Source organism: Selaginella moellendorffii, unplaced genomic scaffold (genome assembly GCF_000143415.4).
Source record: "Selaginella moellendorffii unplaced genomic scaffold, v1.0 SELMOscaffold_21, whole genome shotgun sequence".
Lineage (NCBI taxonomy): Eukaryota > Viridiplantae > Streptophyta > Lycopodiopsida > Selaginellales > Selaginellaceae > Selaginella > Selaginella moellendorffii.
The window spans coordinates 1,182,648-1,195,098 of NW_003314282.1; the positions used below are offsets into that span (position 1 = coordinate 1,182,648).

The window sequence follows — 12,451 nt, forward strand, 5'->3', positions numbered from 1 at the left end:
TCATCATTCAAGCGATGCCGAGTAAAGATTCCGGGGCGACATATGGCGAGAGTTTCCTTGCTGATGCTTACTTCTTTTTCTCCCAATAGTAATTTCATTCAAAACTATATATCAAAGTTGCCCGGTTTCGCCATCTTGACTATAAAACGTGTCAACTTATGCCCACAAAACTATAGAGTTGGATTAACTTGTCTTGGGATTTCTTCCTATGCGATGCGGGGACATGATAGCTTCTATAATAATTGGCATGGAAGCATCAAAAGCAGTCGAGAGAGAGGTCCATCCATCAATTCGATTCATGGATGCCATATAAATCAATCCTATAGGATCATAGTCCTCGCCGGGCGGAAAGAGATCCATGTACGAGATGATCCTATTCTCTTCACCCCCTAAACCACCAACATGGAGAATACTAAATCTCCATGAGGTTATTTCCATTTCATACTTTTGGCCTTCATTTCCCCTTTAAAAACACATTGCTTGATGCGAAGAGGATTGATTAGACAAGTTTCCGTGTGTGTGTGTGTGGACCCAATGCTGCATCCCAAAAAATGCATACACAAACAATGCAATGTTTAAGTAACATGGTAGCTATCGAAGAAAAAAATCTTCTTCTTTAGAAAAAGTGGGAGAATTCGATAGAACTTGATGGAAAAACTGGCTGTAATGAAGGGTGGCACAAGGATTTGTATGAGGCACAAAGAGCCAACCACAAAACTATATGAAAAAACCGCCAGATTCTTGTCCCAGTCGCGTATAGATTTCGCTTCCAAAATCAAATGCCAAAGAAAGGAGGGAGAGCGAAAGGAATAAAATAACGCGGGGGTCCGGCGGGGGTTCGATACCGGCCAGGGCCATGAGGATGCTGCCCGCGGGCACCATCACGCGTGGCCCCTCGAAAACGCGGACAGCTGCACGCGTGGCATGGCCATGGCGGACGGGCAGCTGCCCGTGACGACCACCGCGAAATGCGGGAGGGGGGCTGACGTCATCCTGCCCGTTACTGGATCCAACGGCTATGATGCGGACACGTGGCATGGGCATCCATGACCCATTCATGCTGGGATAACTATAACTACATATATATACTCATTGGCCTGGGTTGACTCCTCTTCTTCTTTGTTTTGTTGCTCGGGAGAGAGCTTGTTCGTCTCGCTCCAAAGATTGCCCCGGTCAAAGCCCAGAATTTTATTTGGATTTGTGGAGCGCAGGGATCGCTCGCTGGATCCAGTTTGGCAATCGCATTTTACAAATTCTCACTCTTCTTCTTCCAGCGCTAATGAAGAATCTCCTGTGTTGTCGTTACTAAACGCGCCAGGGAGGAATTCCCGTTCGATCTCCACGCTATATATTCTAACAATTCTCCTTGGTGGGAGACGTTTGGAGATCTTCCTCTTGTCAAGACCCGTGGCCCCGGCTCGCCACAAAGAAAAATTGTTTTCTTCTTTCTTTCTTAGGAGGAGGGGAAGGGTTGATGCAGTCGATAGCAAGACTTATAACTCTCCTCTTTCTTCTCCGGAGTAGTGTTTCTCGAGAGATCTCGCGCCGCCGCCTCGATGTTGCATCACGCAGATAGCCGGCTGCTGAATGCGTTCCCGTTTTCAGGAGCAGAATCAGCAATTGCGGCCGTCAATCTGTCTCAGCTGCTGCTCTCGTCCACCACATCTGCATCCAACAATCCACAGCAGAAATCAGCAGCAACAGCTTGCGCTAGCGTCGCTCACAGCCCTCTCAATTCCGAAGGCTCCTCGACGAACAGCACCACCACCACCACCACCAATCTTGAATGTTCCACATCCATACAAGCTCCACCACCGCAAGCCATCCATTCCTCGGTGTAAGTTCTTGAAGCACTATACCGCACAGTGTTCCATAGTCTTATCCGATTGCCGTGTGAGAGAATTCTTACTGATCGTGTGCTCTCTTCTTGCAGCTGGTCCGAGTTCTTGAATGGTGCTGCTTCTAATTCCTTCATGGGTGACAACTTAGAGAACGCGCTTCCAACTTCGTCCAGTTTGAGCTCCACCGCGCCGCCGGTGACGAGCAGCGGCACGGCAGTCTCATCATGGTGGAGCGGGCGAGATCAGGATGATCAGCTCCCAGCCGTGAACTGGAACCAGACCGCTGGATCCACCCAAGGCTTGCCCGATCTCGAAGGTGGAGACTGGTCCCCGGGACAATTGGGTTGCCTCCCCACGGCTCCAGAAGTGAACGAGCAGCTCCCCAGCCACCATATGGCGATCGAGCACAGCGATTTCACCTCCACAATGAACACCACCCTGGTGGATCCCGATCAGATTTCCGGCAATCCGGCTTCATGGGGCTCCATTCTCATGTACGAAACTTCTCGCTATTTCTTTCTTACGTTAGCTATGCCGTGATTTGCGGACGTATCGCGGGGAACTAAATTCTCTTTGTTTGTGTCTGCACAGAGGGAGCTCCGGGAATGAGGAAGCTAGCCTTGACAACGAGGCCTTCTTCTCCAGCATGAAGCTCTTGAACAAGGCCGTGTCAGAGCCGTGGCCCGAGTTTAATCCTCTCAAGAGCTCGGCCGCTGCTTCTGGATTCGAAAGCATCGACGACATGATGATCAAGCAGCAGCAGCAGCAATTCTCGCTGCCGGGCCATCACTTAAACATGGATTCGAGCACCAACTGGTCATCGAGAGCAGCAGCAGTTACCAGCAGCCTGGACGTTTTTGGAGGCTCTCAACTCATTGGAGGCAGGAGCAAGATCAAGCAAGAGATGGATGCACAGTTCCTCATCACCCAACAGCAGCAGCAGCAGCAGCACTCGATGCTTCCGCCACCACCGACGATTCCAAATCCAAACAACGTCATGATGAGCAGCGAGGTGCCCAGCCCTAGCAGATGGGGAGCTCACTCTAGCAGATTACCAGCCATGCTCTCGCAAGTTCTTCCCTCAACTTCGAAGCGTGGTGGAAACCTGTTTGGATCCGGTTCGAGGTCTTTTGGAAACTATGTGAGCCCGAAAGCCGAGCCAGCTTTGTACTCGAGCAGCAAAGGCCAGCAGCAGCAGAGAGAACAAAGCTGCTCCATGTCCCAGCACAGCTCGGGAATCACCTCACAACATTCGCATGACAGCAAAGATTCTCATGCCAGCAAACACTTGGTAAGCCACCACACAAAACTTTAGACACTTATCTTCTTTTTTCTTCTCTTCTTGTCAAGGCTTGTTGTTTTTCTTGCTCTTGTTCTTGGAACTTCTATCACTGCACTGCAAGGATCATTTCTCAAAAGGAGAGGAGTAAAAGAAGAGAATCATAGATATGATCATGCATGAACTTTAATTTTCTTTTTCCTTTCCTTGCTGCTTGTCTGTGTGTTCAAGCGGAACTCGAGTAGTGCAACTTTACCTAGCTGGATGATCTCTTTGCTAAGTTGCTGTTGTTCATTTTCTACATGATATAGATGGATGAAAGCCGAGAGGTTTTGTCGTCCGAGCCTGTTTCAAAGCGAGGATCAAACAGCAGCAGCGATCATCCAGAGACATTCTTCAAGAGGCCAAGGATAGAGCAACAGCAGCAGCAGCAGGCAGCTCCAACTTTACCTTTCAAGGTGAATTTCTTTCCTTCTCTCTGTTCTTTGCTAGTACTGCTTTTCTCTTTCATAATCTTCTCCTTTGTTTTTCTTTTTTAAGTTGCTACCTTTTGTTTTTCCACAAAAGAAACCTTGTGAACTGAGAGTTTGATGAACAGGCCACCACATTCGTTTTGCAGGTGCGGAAGGAGAAACTGGGTGAACGGATCACAGCACTCCAGCAGCTAGTGGCTCCATTTGGAAAGGTGTGATAAAAACTCCCTCGAAATTCTTTACTTGGCTGTGGAATTTTTTCGCTGGATTCAAGGCTGATGGGTGTTCTCTCTCAGACTGACACTGCTTCTGTCCTTCTGGAGGCCATAGGCTACATTAAGTTCCTGCACGACCAAGTCCAGGTAATGTCCCAGATTACTTTAAACACATCCCCAAGTGAAGGAGCTTACCTCCGGGATCATTGCATATCACAGCTATTTGTTTCTGTGGGTTTGATCATTGTATCACGTGTGTCTGTGTGTCTTACTGCCTGTTTATACATCTTCCATCTCCTGGCACCGTGTTACTGCTTGTTTGTCTTACTGCTTGAGAGACAAACAAGCAATCACAAAAGAAAGAAAAAAGTATAGAAAAGAGAGGAAAAGAATGCTTAAATCTGCTTGCTGGGCTGCCTGTGAATGATCCAGACGTCTGCCTGTGTGAGGCTGCATCGAATCAAGCAGCCCAAGCTTTGGTGGATGGGATGATTGCATTCTCTTGCTGCTCCCAAGCTCTGGAAACTGGGCCTGACCGTACAACTGTTTTGTTCACATGCTGCCAGGTTCTAAGCACACCGTACATGAAGAACGCAGTTGCAGGCGCTGGAGTCCCGGGGAGGCCCAATGTAAGTGATTGATCAGCCCTCGTCGCTCTCGTACTCTTTTCTCTTTCGCAGCTTTATCTCGCTCCCGCTCTCTCTCTCTCTTTTATTCTCTCTTCTCGTTATCAAAAGATAAAGTTTACAAACGCTATAGATTGCCAAACTACTCTAATTCTCCGCTGCAAGAATTCTCTTCTTACTTCTCGTCCCTTCTGTCTCGCTACTGCAAGCTGTGTGTTAGAATCATGGCAGCATCTTTCCTGTCTCGATTGCTTGGCAGCGGTCAGTAGCGGCATGGGTTTTCTAAAGCATTTAGAAAGATGCTTTTGTCAAGTTGATCAATGCATATAGATCAATTCCTGGTTGATCGATACGGGATAGAATTTCCAATATATACTAATTAATGTGTGGCTTTCACCACAACTTGCAGGTGGTGGAGGGTGCGATGAAAGGATCGTCCTCGTCTTGGGCGATGAGTTCTTCCGATGCATCGAACAAATCCAGAGACAACGACGAGCCAAGGCAGGATTTGAGGAGCCGAGGGCTTTGCCTGGTTCCAATCTCCTGCACACTCCAGGTTGCCAATGACAATGGTGCCGATTTTTGGACTCCGAACATTGGGGGAGGAGGTGGCGGTGGTGGCGTTGCTGGTGGTGGTGCCGCTGGAGGTGGCGGCTCCGCCAAATGAATGGGATCAATCCATCATAGATCTTTCAGCGACGTTAACGCGCACGTCAACTCTCCAAGTACGTATATAGATTATGTACGTTAGATCAAGACTTCGAGCATTTGATCATTCGATTTAGCTATGTCTACGCCCAACGTTCTCTATTCTACTACTGCACTACGTACAGCCGCTTGCGAGAAGATCATCCAAGACACACAAGCTCACATTGGTGATCGACCGCTTCATATGTGAGTGACCGTATAATTATAAATATTGTAGATAGCCATCTAACAACATTTTCGTTGGACACTCTAACTTGATTATTTCGCTAATTACCAAATTAATAAAAGGTTCGCCACCAACCATGTATCTAAGAGAAAGAGTTTTAACAATTCTCACTCAAGTTCTCCCATTCAAGCACAGTAAAATAGAAAAAATTCCATTAGTAAATTCCTGATCTTTATCCTTTGAGGAACTACAATAGTATAATGGAGCGTGTGATAACGAAACAAGGCCAAGAAATATCAAACGATTCCCTGCAAGCCACAGCAAAGAAAGCGAATATGCTGGGCACTTGACATGTGCAGATGCTATCATGAGCGCACGCGGGCTGTACGGACTGCCCGCCCGTACCAACGGTACCAAAATACGGAATATTCTAACGAACGTTCTAGACGCCAACGTGGAATGACCTAGAAGCTTTCAAGCGCGTGAGATTAGGGTTTAAGGCGAAGAACGAAGAGGAGAGGAAGCGTTGCGCGCCGGCGATTCACGCGGGGTGCTTTGGAATGGCTGCCGACGGCGAGGTATGTCGATTCCGCGAGCGATCGATCGAGGATTTTCTTGCGCTGATCGCCGAAATCTTGCGTTGTAGGCCTCGCATTCCGTGGTTCTCTACGTCTACGACCTGAGCCAGGGCCTGGCGCGGCAGCTCTCGACTTCGCTGCTCGGGGCAGCGATCGAGGGCATCTGGTATGTCACGGGCAAATTTCCCTCTTTAGCTCAAAGATCCCCAGTAACTTCCAAGCTTATAGTTCCAAGTTTTTCTTCACAGGCACACTTCGGTGGTGGTCTATGGCACCGAGTACTACTACAGCGGTGGAATCACGACCAGCAATCCGGGGCGCACGCCCTACGGCCGTCCCGTGAACACGGTCGAGCTTGGAAGAACTCAAGTGCCAAAGGAGGTGTTTGCGGATTACCTCAGGGAGATCAGTCCCCGCTACACGGTCCAGACTTACAGCATCCTGTCGCACAACTGCAACAACTTTAGCAACGAGGTGGCGCAGTTTTTGCTCGGAGTGGACATCCCGGACTACATTTTGCGGCTGCCTCAAGACGTGATCACCACTCCCATGGGATACTTGCTCCGTGAGTGCCAATTTTTTTTTTGCTTTTGTGGATCTTTTTCTTCACTGACTGTTTGATTCTCTCAGAGCCGATGATCCAGCAAATGGAGACCACCCTGAGATATGGAGGAGTCCCGCAAGTGCCTGAACTAGCAGAGGCGACGGGGACGCCACAGCGTGTAGCGATGGCCAGACGTGCCAAGGAAGAGTGCCTCACCACCACCATACCCGAAGACGAGGATCTAGAGCTCCAGAGGATGCGCTCTTCGCGAGCAGTCAAGACGGCTAAGGTGGCTTCTCGCGGCGATGAGGGAGGAGCTGGACGGAAGAAAGCCGCCGCCACCAAGATGGAGGACGCGAGAGCCAAAGTCCAGGAGGAGATCACTCGCGAGTTTACTGCGCTCATGGCCGCGGGAGGGCTGCGAGCCAGCGAGGCGGCGGCTCTTGCCGCGCGGAGAGTGATGGAAAGGCACGGCATTGGTGGCAGTGGCACGGCGACGCAGTCGTGATAGATACGACGTACGAGAAATTCTTTTGGGTGTGAGCGATTCTTCTACACCCCCATTGATCACACAGTTCCTTGATCGATAACAACGACGATGATATGTTTCAATCAATATTGGGTTTTGCCGTGATTGTGGATGTAGTTTGAAACACGTGTTAAAGACTGGATCTCTGGATCGTATAGTCGACTTTGAATCTGATTTTTCCCATCGGACAAGGGAAAAATCAAAGTTGCAAAGTAAAGTTGCTATCATACAGGGTTATCACTCCATTAACTTTGTAAGCAGGTGTCAAGCAAGCGTAGTTCATACGTTCTTGCTCTGGAACTTCAGCTATTTGAGAGGTCTAGCTGAAAGAATTGAGCGGTTTGTGATATCTTCTTGCTCTTTAGGTCCAAGGAAATGTGGTCGACAGATTATCTCCTTCTCCTTCTCACAGTTGGCTTCCTCGCAAAGATTTACGTCTCAGCCCAACCAGGTCAGTAGTATTGCATAAGGGTCAATCTGAAGATTGTTTTTGCAGGATTTCTGAGCCTTGACTGTGGAGCTTATGACACTCACAGGGATGAATATGGTATCGAATGGACGCCGGATGACAAGTATATCACCACTGGAATTAAAGCCTCCATTTCAAGTTCGGAAAAAAATGGGACAGGTTTAGCTTCGCAGCGTCTTCGCTTCTTCAACGACACCTCTCGGAAGCACTGCTATGCTCTGCCAGTGGTGGTAAACGATAGCTACATCGTGAGGCCATGGTTCTACTACGGAAACTATGATGGGATGGAATCAGCTTACACAGAGTTCAACATCATAATTGATGCAAACGATGTGGCAAACTTCAGCATGGATTTAACCAAAAGAATAGCTTACTATCACGAGTTTGTGATTAAAGCCAAAAGCTCGACCCTGGATCTATGCTTTGGAACCGGCTCAAATTCACCGGCAAATATCCCCTTCATCTCCGCAATCGAGCTCAGAAGGCTGGATCCCGGTATGAGAATAAGTTCTTTCAATTCTAGTGAGCTTTTGATCACTTGGAGAAGGATCAATTTTGGAGCAGCTATAAATAATCCCATTTGGTAAGAAATTCTTCAGAAGGTAAAAGTTCTTTTTGACTCGTATCAAACAGGTACCCTTCTGATGACTATGATCGATTATGGTTAGCTGATAAAAATTTCCCAGACATCATGGGAGGATACCAACAGATTAATACTACCTCAAATGTTTCGGTGGGAAAAACATTTGACAAGCCTCCCACAGCCGTGATGAGTTCCGCCATCACCTCCCATTCCACGATGGTTTTCCAGTTCCCACAGCTTCCCACAACGCCGACTGAATTCTACGTTAGCTTTTACTTTGCTGAGTTTGCCGCCCTGGTGAACAACACGAGGGAGTTCCAAGTCCGTTTTAACACAAGCTTGCTTGAATCTCCCCAGCTTTTGGCAACCATCAACGTTGAGAAGTCTGTACAGGCTCCTCTAACGTCATTGCAGATGTATTACAACTCTCGAGTGGAACTTTCTGAACCAACAAACTTCTTGTTTGTGCCCACGGTGAACTCTACGCTTGGTCCGATTCTCAATGCTGCTGAGCTGTGGGAGTACAAAGGAGGTCTCCTCCCAGGGACGGAAACCAACGATGGTAAAGCATATAAATTTAAATAATTGTGATCTCGTTAACATTGTCATAAACAATGCAGTGGCAGCTGTACTTGATGTGATGAAAGATTTTCACATGACTGAATGGTCAGGAGACCCTTGCTTGCCTGATGCTTACACTTGGAAATGGATTACTTGCGATGTAGCTCAAATCCCAGCAAGAATTATAGAGCTGTAATAAGTGGACGCATTTCTAGCGTGATCACATTAACATCTGTGCATGACAGGAACTTGTCTAGCAGTGGACTCAAAGGAACCATATCACTGTCCATCACAAAGCTATCGCATCTAACAAAAATGTATGTATGGGTCTTTTGACGTAATTTTTCGTTCTTCTGATCTTTATGTCTTCAGCTATCTGGATAATAACGCATTGACAGGGCATGTTCCAGATTTTAGCTCCTTGAAAAACCTCACGGTTTTGTGAGTACCACCATTCAGTATGCTAGATGATAGAATTTTACTAATTCTTTTGCAGGTCATTAGAAAACAACAGTTTGGATTGCCTACCACCAGAACATGTACACTTCTCTTACAAGTCAGTTTTTCTCTATTGCCATTGAATTGTTTATCACCTATATGTTTTTTCAGCGCTACTTTTAGCTTGTGTGAGAAGAAACATACAACACTTATATTTGAAGTAGTGGTACCATGTGCAGCCATATTGTTACTTGGAGCTGGACTTGTGGTTTGTTTCTTCTCCCGTAGAAAAACTTCGAAATCCATCACAGTACAGAACAGGAATCCAAGTAAGTTCCAAAAGGTGGCCTTGTGGGTAATTCATTTTTCTAATGGCATATTGTTCCATCCAGGCTTGTCTCTAAAATCTCCAAACTCTAGCACTAAAATGATTGCTTACAAGGATGTGATTGAGGCCACAAGCAACTTCAAGAGAGTCATTGGTGAAGGAAGTTTTGGACCCGTGTACTATGGCTGCCTTCCAAATGGTGTTGAAGTTGCAGTCAAGGTTTTATCCAGTAACTCAAAGCAAGGATATCAAGAATTTCAAACTGAGGTGAGTTTGATCATCAACAGGTACAAATCTATCTAATTTTCCTTGATAGATTGATATTTTATCAGTTGTACACCACAAGAACTTAGTGCCCTTTCTTGGTTACTGTACTCAAAAGTCCAAGCTCATACTGGTCTACGAGTTCTTGTCAAATGGAACGTTGAGGGAGCACTTGTATGGTGGTAAGAATTTTTTGTGTTGAAACGTCCTCCTTTAATGTAATGTCAGAAGGTAAAAGATATCCAACTCTAAGCTGGAAAACTCGGCTTGGAATAGCTCTAGATGCTGCTCAAGGTAAGCTAAATCTCTGAATTGATATGATATAACTCTCTCTCATAGGATTGGAGTATTTGCACACATCTTGCAATCTACACATAATCCATCGAGACGTCAAAACAAGCAATATACTTTTAAGTTTTGATATGGTTGCAAAAGTCAGTGACTTCGGTCTCTCCAAGTTTTATGACAGTAACAAAGCATCTCATGTCTCAACTGGCATCAAAGGAACTCCAGGATATCTTGATCCAGAGTGAGCAAAAGTTTTTTTTCTCAATAAGCATGATATTTTACTGAATTTAATGGTTTTACAGGTCACAGAGAAATCAGACGTATACAGCTTTGGAGTGGTACTATTTGAGATTGTTTGCGGACGTGAGCCCCTCAATTTCACACTCCTTGAGGAACAAATTGTTCTTTCGGAATGGGTAAACGATTAAGAGAGCTAAGTTATAAACATCTGTTCTTGATGAGCTTTGCTTCCTCCCAGGCATGCAAGGAACTTGAGAAAGGCAACCTACGAACAGTAGTCGATCCCAAGTTATCCGACTATGGAGAGAAAGCAGCACTGAAGGTTTTGGAGGTGGCAAGAAAATGTGTGGAACGTTCTCCCCACGGGAGGCCTAACATGAGCACTGTCGTGATCCAGCTGAGAGAGGCCATCCAACTCGAGGAGGACGGAAGTTCACTGCCAAAATCCATGGAAATATTCACTGGAGGAAGATAGATATGCAAATATACTTAAATTCTATAAGATTGTGGCTATGGCATTTTTAACTACATATAATAATAATAATAATACTTTTACTTTAATGTTTTAAAAGTTGCGACTGAGTGACGAAAGAGAAGGGATATTGGAGTCAATTCGTTCTTATCAAATGCGGGTTGCTCTTCTCAGGAAGAGAATACTACACCGGTAAGTGCTAGTGCTTTGTATCCTTGGTAGAAAGAGGCCGCTGGACACTATCTTTCTTGAGCGCAATGAATTTCTGTTCAGTGTTTGTGCCCACAAGATCCACGATCACCAAATTTCCGAAGTGTCAACCCGTCTATGAAGCGAATCGAATCCTTGGCACCGCTGATCCCATCCTGGTGGCTCTGCGATGGCTGTTCCTGCTGCTGGATGCTGGAGGACAAGTCAGCCTCGCCGATCTCAAGAGCGCCAAGGAACCTGTACGAGATGCTGGGCTTGAACGCCAGGAAGAACCGGGTGACGGTGGCGGGCTGGATGACGGCCGTGTCCTTCCACCCGACTTGATCCACGTCGGCTCCCTGTGCCTCGCCCGTGTAGCAGCTCCTCGAGTCCGGGTAGTCGTACTCGAACGAGCACGACCCGGCAGCGAATCGCCCGGTGTCGAATCCCTGCTGCTCGAGCACGAGAAAGTTGATGAGATGGATGTGGATCGGATGGGATGCTGTCATGGTGTTGATCATGCACCACACCTCGTTCGTGTAGAGCAGGACTTGCTCGGTGGCCGGACGCGTGAAAGAGAACCTGTCCTGGAGGAAGAGTCCCGTGAGCGTGTTTCCAGAGTCGTGAACGAAAGGCCGGTTGTAAGTTGACGCCCAGTCGACGTACGAGAGATCTACTCCGGCCGTGGCTTTGATGATCGATAGCGTCGGCAACTCGGCCAGCTCGCTTGGAGTGAGTGCTTGCGGGATCTCATTGGCGTCTTCGTCGACGGTAGCGTTGGTCTGCCAGTTGATTACGTTGAACAGGAGAACTTCTTGCTCGGTGACGCTTCCACTCGGGAATGGAGCCGACGGGTTGTTGTACAAGAGAACTCTCTCCCCGGGCTTCACTCCGCGAAAGTCGATAAGAATGTCGACTCGTTCGGAAGGAGAGAGGCTGAGCTTCTTCTGCCGTATCGGAGTCGCCAGGTATCCCCCGTCCGTGGCAATCTTGATGAAGCTCAAGCTCGTGTCGTTCAAGGTGAGGATGAAGAATCTCGAGTTTGCCGCAAGCAGCACCCGGAACCTCACCACCACCGGCCAGACTTCGATGTAAGGCCACACCTTCCCGTTCACCAGAATGGTATCACCAAAGTAGTCCGCACACCACTGCGGATGAACTGCCGGATTGCTGGGATAGTTTATGGAGCCATCGCTGAAGAACTGCTTGTCTTGGATCACCAGAAGTAAGTAGTTTCTCGGGACCCAGGATGGATCTTCCCAGGGCGACTCTATCACGTAAAGTCCGACCAAGCCAGCAGCCATATTGAGCCGGGTCATGCCGTAAGTGTGGTCGTGATACCACAGGAGCAAGTGGCGCTGAAAGTTGGGATAGACGTAGTTTTGCGCAGGTTGGAGGAGTGCCCAATGTCTTGGAAGTTCGTAACGCTGTTCATCCTCGAGATTTTAGTCGCAGTAGAAGCGGATGAGGTCTGTCTGCAACTGTCACCGTCCCCGGAGCTGGAAAAGTTCGTCGACGTTCTTCCAACGCCACCGAAGATATACTTGACCCCACGCTACAGAGTTACCATTGGAGCTTACAAAATCACCCAGGTCCACTTGATTTCCAGACTCTTCCAAGACTCGTTTTTTTTTGTTGACGCAGAAACTGCACAGAGACT

General features: G+C 47.5%; 4 protein-coding genes across 7 annotated transcripts; 3 read left to right on the plus strand and 1 right to left on the minus strand.

The window, feature by feature from the left end:
* The first annotated feature begins 1,144 nt into the window (after positions 1 to 1,144).
* Positions 1,145 to 5,438, plus strand: LOC9637940 (homeotic protein female sterile). Of its 3 annotated transcripts, XR_002992767.1 has the most exons (9): positions 1,145 to 1,837; positions 1,934 to 2,335; positions 2,433 to 3,132; positions 3,432 to 3,578; positions 3,719 to 3,805; positions 3,890 to 3,955; positions 4,375 to 4,437; positions 4,844 to 5,159; positions 5,268 to 5,438. XR_002992767.1 is itself a non-coding variant. In XM_024678329.1 (8 exons), the coding sequence occupies exons 1-8, from the start codon at positions 1,557 to 1,559 to the stop codon at positions 5,099 to 5,101; spliced, it is 2,004 nt and encodes a 667-aa protein (XP_024534097.1). In that variant the 5' UTR covers positions 1,145 to 1,556; the 3' UTR covers positions 5,102 to 5,216. The 3 variants fall into 3 exon arrangements, 2 of the variants coding, with proteins under 2 accessions (XP_024534097.1, XP_024534098.1); XM_024678329.1 differs by lacking the exon at positions 5,268 to 5,438 and having other exon boundaries at positions 4,844 to 5,216; XM_024678330.1 differs by lacking the exon at positions 5,268 to 5,438 and having other exon boundaries at positions 3,740 to 3,805; positions 4,844 to 5,216.
* A 350-nt stretch (positions 5,439 to 5,788) lies between these two features.
* On the plus strand, positions 5,789 to 7,083 carry LOC9637941 (desumoylating isopeptidase 1). The gene is made up of 4 exons (XM_002973145.2): positions 5,789 to 5,886; positions 5,955 to 6,052; positions 6,135 to 6,451; positions 6,517 to 7,083. Exons 1-4 carry the CDS (start codon positions 5,869 to 5,871, stop codon positions 6,936 to 6,938), a joined length of 855 nt encoding a protein of 284 aa, XP_002973191.2. The 5' UTR covers positions 5,789 to 5,868; the 3' UTR covers positions 6,939 to 7,083.
* Positions 7,084 to 7,275: 192 nt separating this feature from the next.
* On the plus strand, positions 7,276 to 10,688 carry LOC112347430 (probable LRR receptor-like serine/threonine-protein kinase At1g67720). Of its 2 annotated transcripts, none has more exons than XM_024678258.1 (14): positions 7,276 to 7,410; positions 7,456 to 8,011; positions 8,062 to 8,573; positions 8,632 to 8,764; positions 8,818 to 8,889; positions 8,945 to 9,013; positions 9,069 to 9,128; positions 9,182 to 9,339; positions 9,403 to 9,605; positions 9,655 to 9,784; positions 9,834 to 9,896; positions 9,942 to 10,131; positions 10,193 to 10,306; positions 10,369 to 10,688. In XM_024678258.1, exons 1-14 carry the CDS (start codon positions 7,335 to 7,337, stop codon positions 10,406 to 10,408), a joined length of 2,376 nt encoding a protein of 791 aa, XP_024534026.1. In that variant the 5' UTR covers positions 7,276 to 7,334; the 3' UTR covers positions 10,409 to 10,688. The 2 variants fall into 2 exon arrangements, with proteins under 2 accessions (XP_024534026.1, XP_024534025.1); XM_024678257.1 differs by having other exon boundaries at positions 9,831 to 9,896; positions 10,369 to 10,653.
* A 183-nt stretch (positions 10,689 to 10,871) lies between these two features.
* LOC112347368 (spore coat protein A-like) lies at positions 10,872 to 12,173 on the minus strand (the record flags this gene model as incomplete). The annotated part of the gene is made up of 1 exon (XM_024678102.1): positions 10,872 to 12,173. A coding segment is annotated over one exon (1,302 nt), but the record flags the coding sequence as incomplete, so codon positions are not given.
* Positions 12,174 to 12,451: the final 278 nt, after the last annotated feature.

Bases quoted from the DNA above. Each gene is read 5' to 3' on its own strand.
- LOC9637940 (XM_024678329.1), top strand. From the start codon at position 1,557: ATGTTGCATCACGCAGATAGCCGGCTGCTGAATGCGTTCCCGTTTTCA. The intron at 3,956-4,374 runs GTAATGTCCCAG...ACATGCTGCCAG, and splicing joins TCCTGCACGACCAAGTCCAG to GTTCTAAGCACACCGTACAT. The intron at 4,438-4,843 runs GTAAGTGATTGA...CACAACTTGCAG, and splicing joins GAGTCCCGGGGAGGCCCAAT to GTGGTGGAGGGTGCGATGAA.
- LOC9637941 (XM_002973145.2), top strand. The intron at 6,053-6,134 runs GTATGTCACGGG...TTTTCTTCACAG, and splicing joins GCAGCGATCGAGGGCATCTG to GCACACTTCGGTGGTGGTCT. The intron at 6,452-6,516 runs GTGAGTGCCAAT...TGATTCTCTCAG, and splicing joins TCCCATGGGATACTTGCTCC to AGCCGATGATCCAGCAAATG.
- LOC112347430 (XM_024678257.1), top strand. From the start codon at position 7,335: ATGTGGTCGACAGATTATCTCCTTCTCCTTCTCACAGTTGGCTTCCTC. The intron at 9,606-9,654 runs GTGAGTTTGATC...TTTCCTTGATAG, and splicing joins ATCAAGAATTTCAAACTGAG to ATTGATATTTTATCAGTTGT. The intron at 9,785-9,830 runs GTAAGAATTTTT...ATGTAATGTCAG, and splicing joins GAGGGAGCACTTGTATGGTG to AAGGTAAAAGATATCCAACT.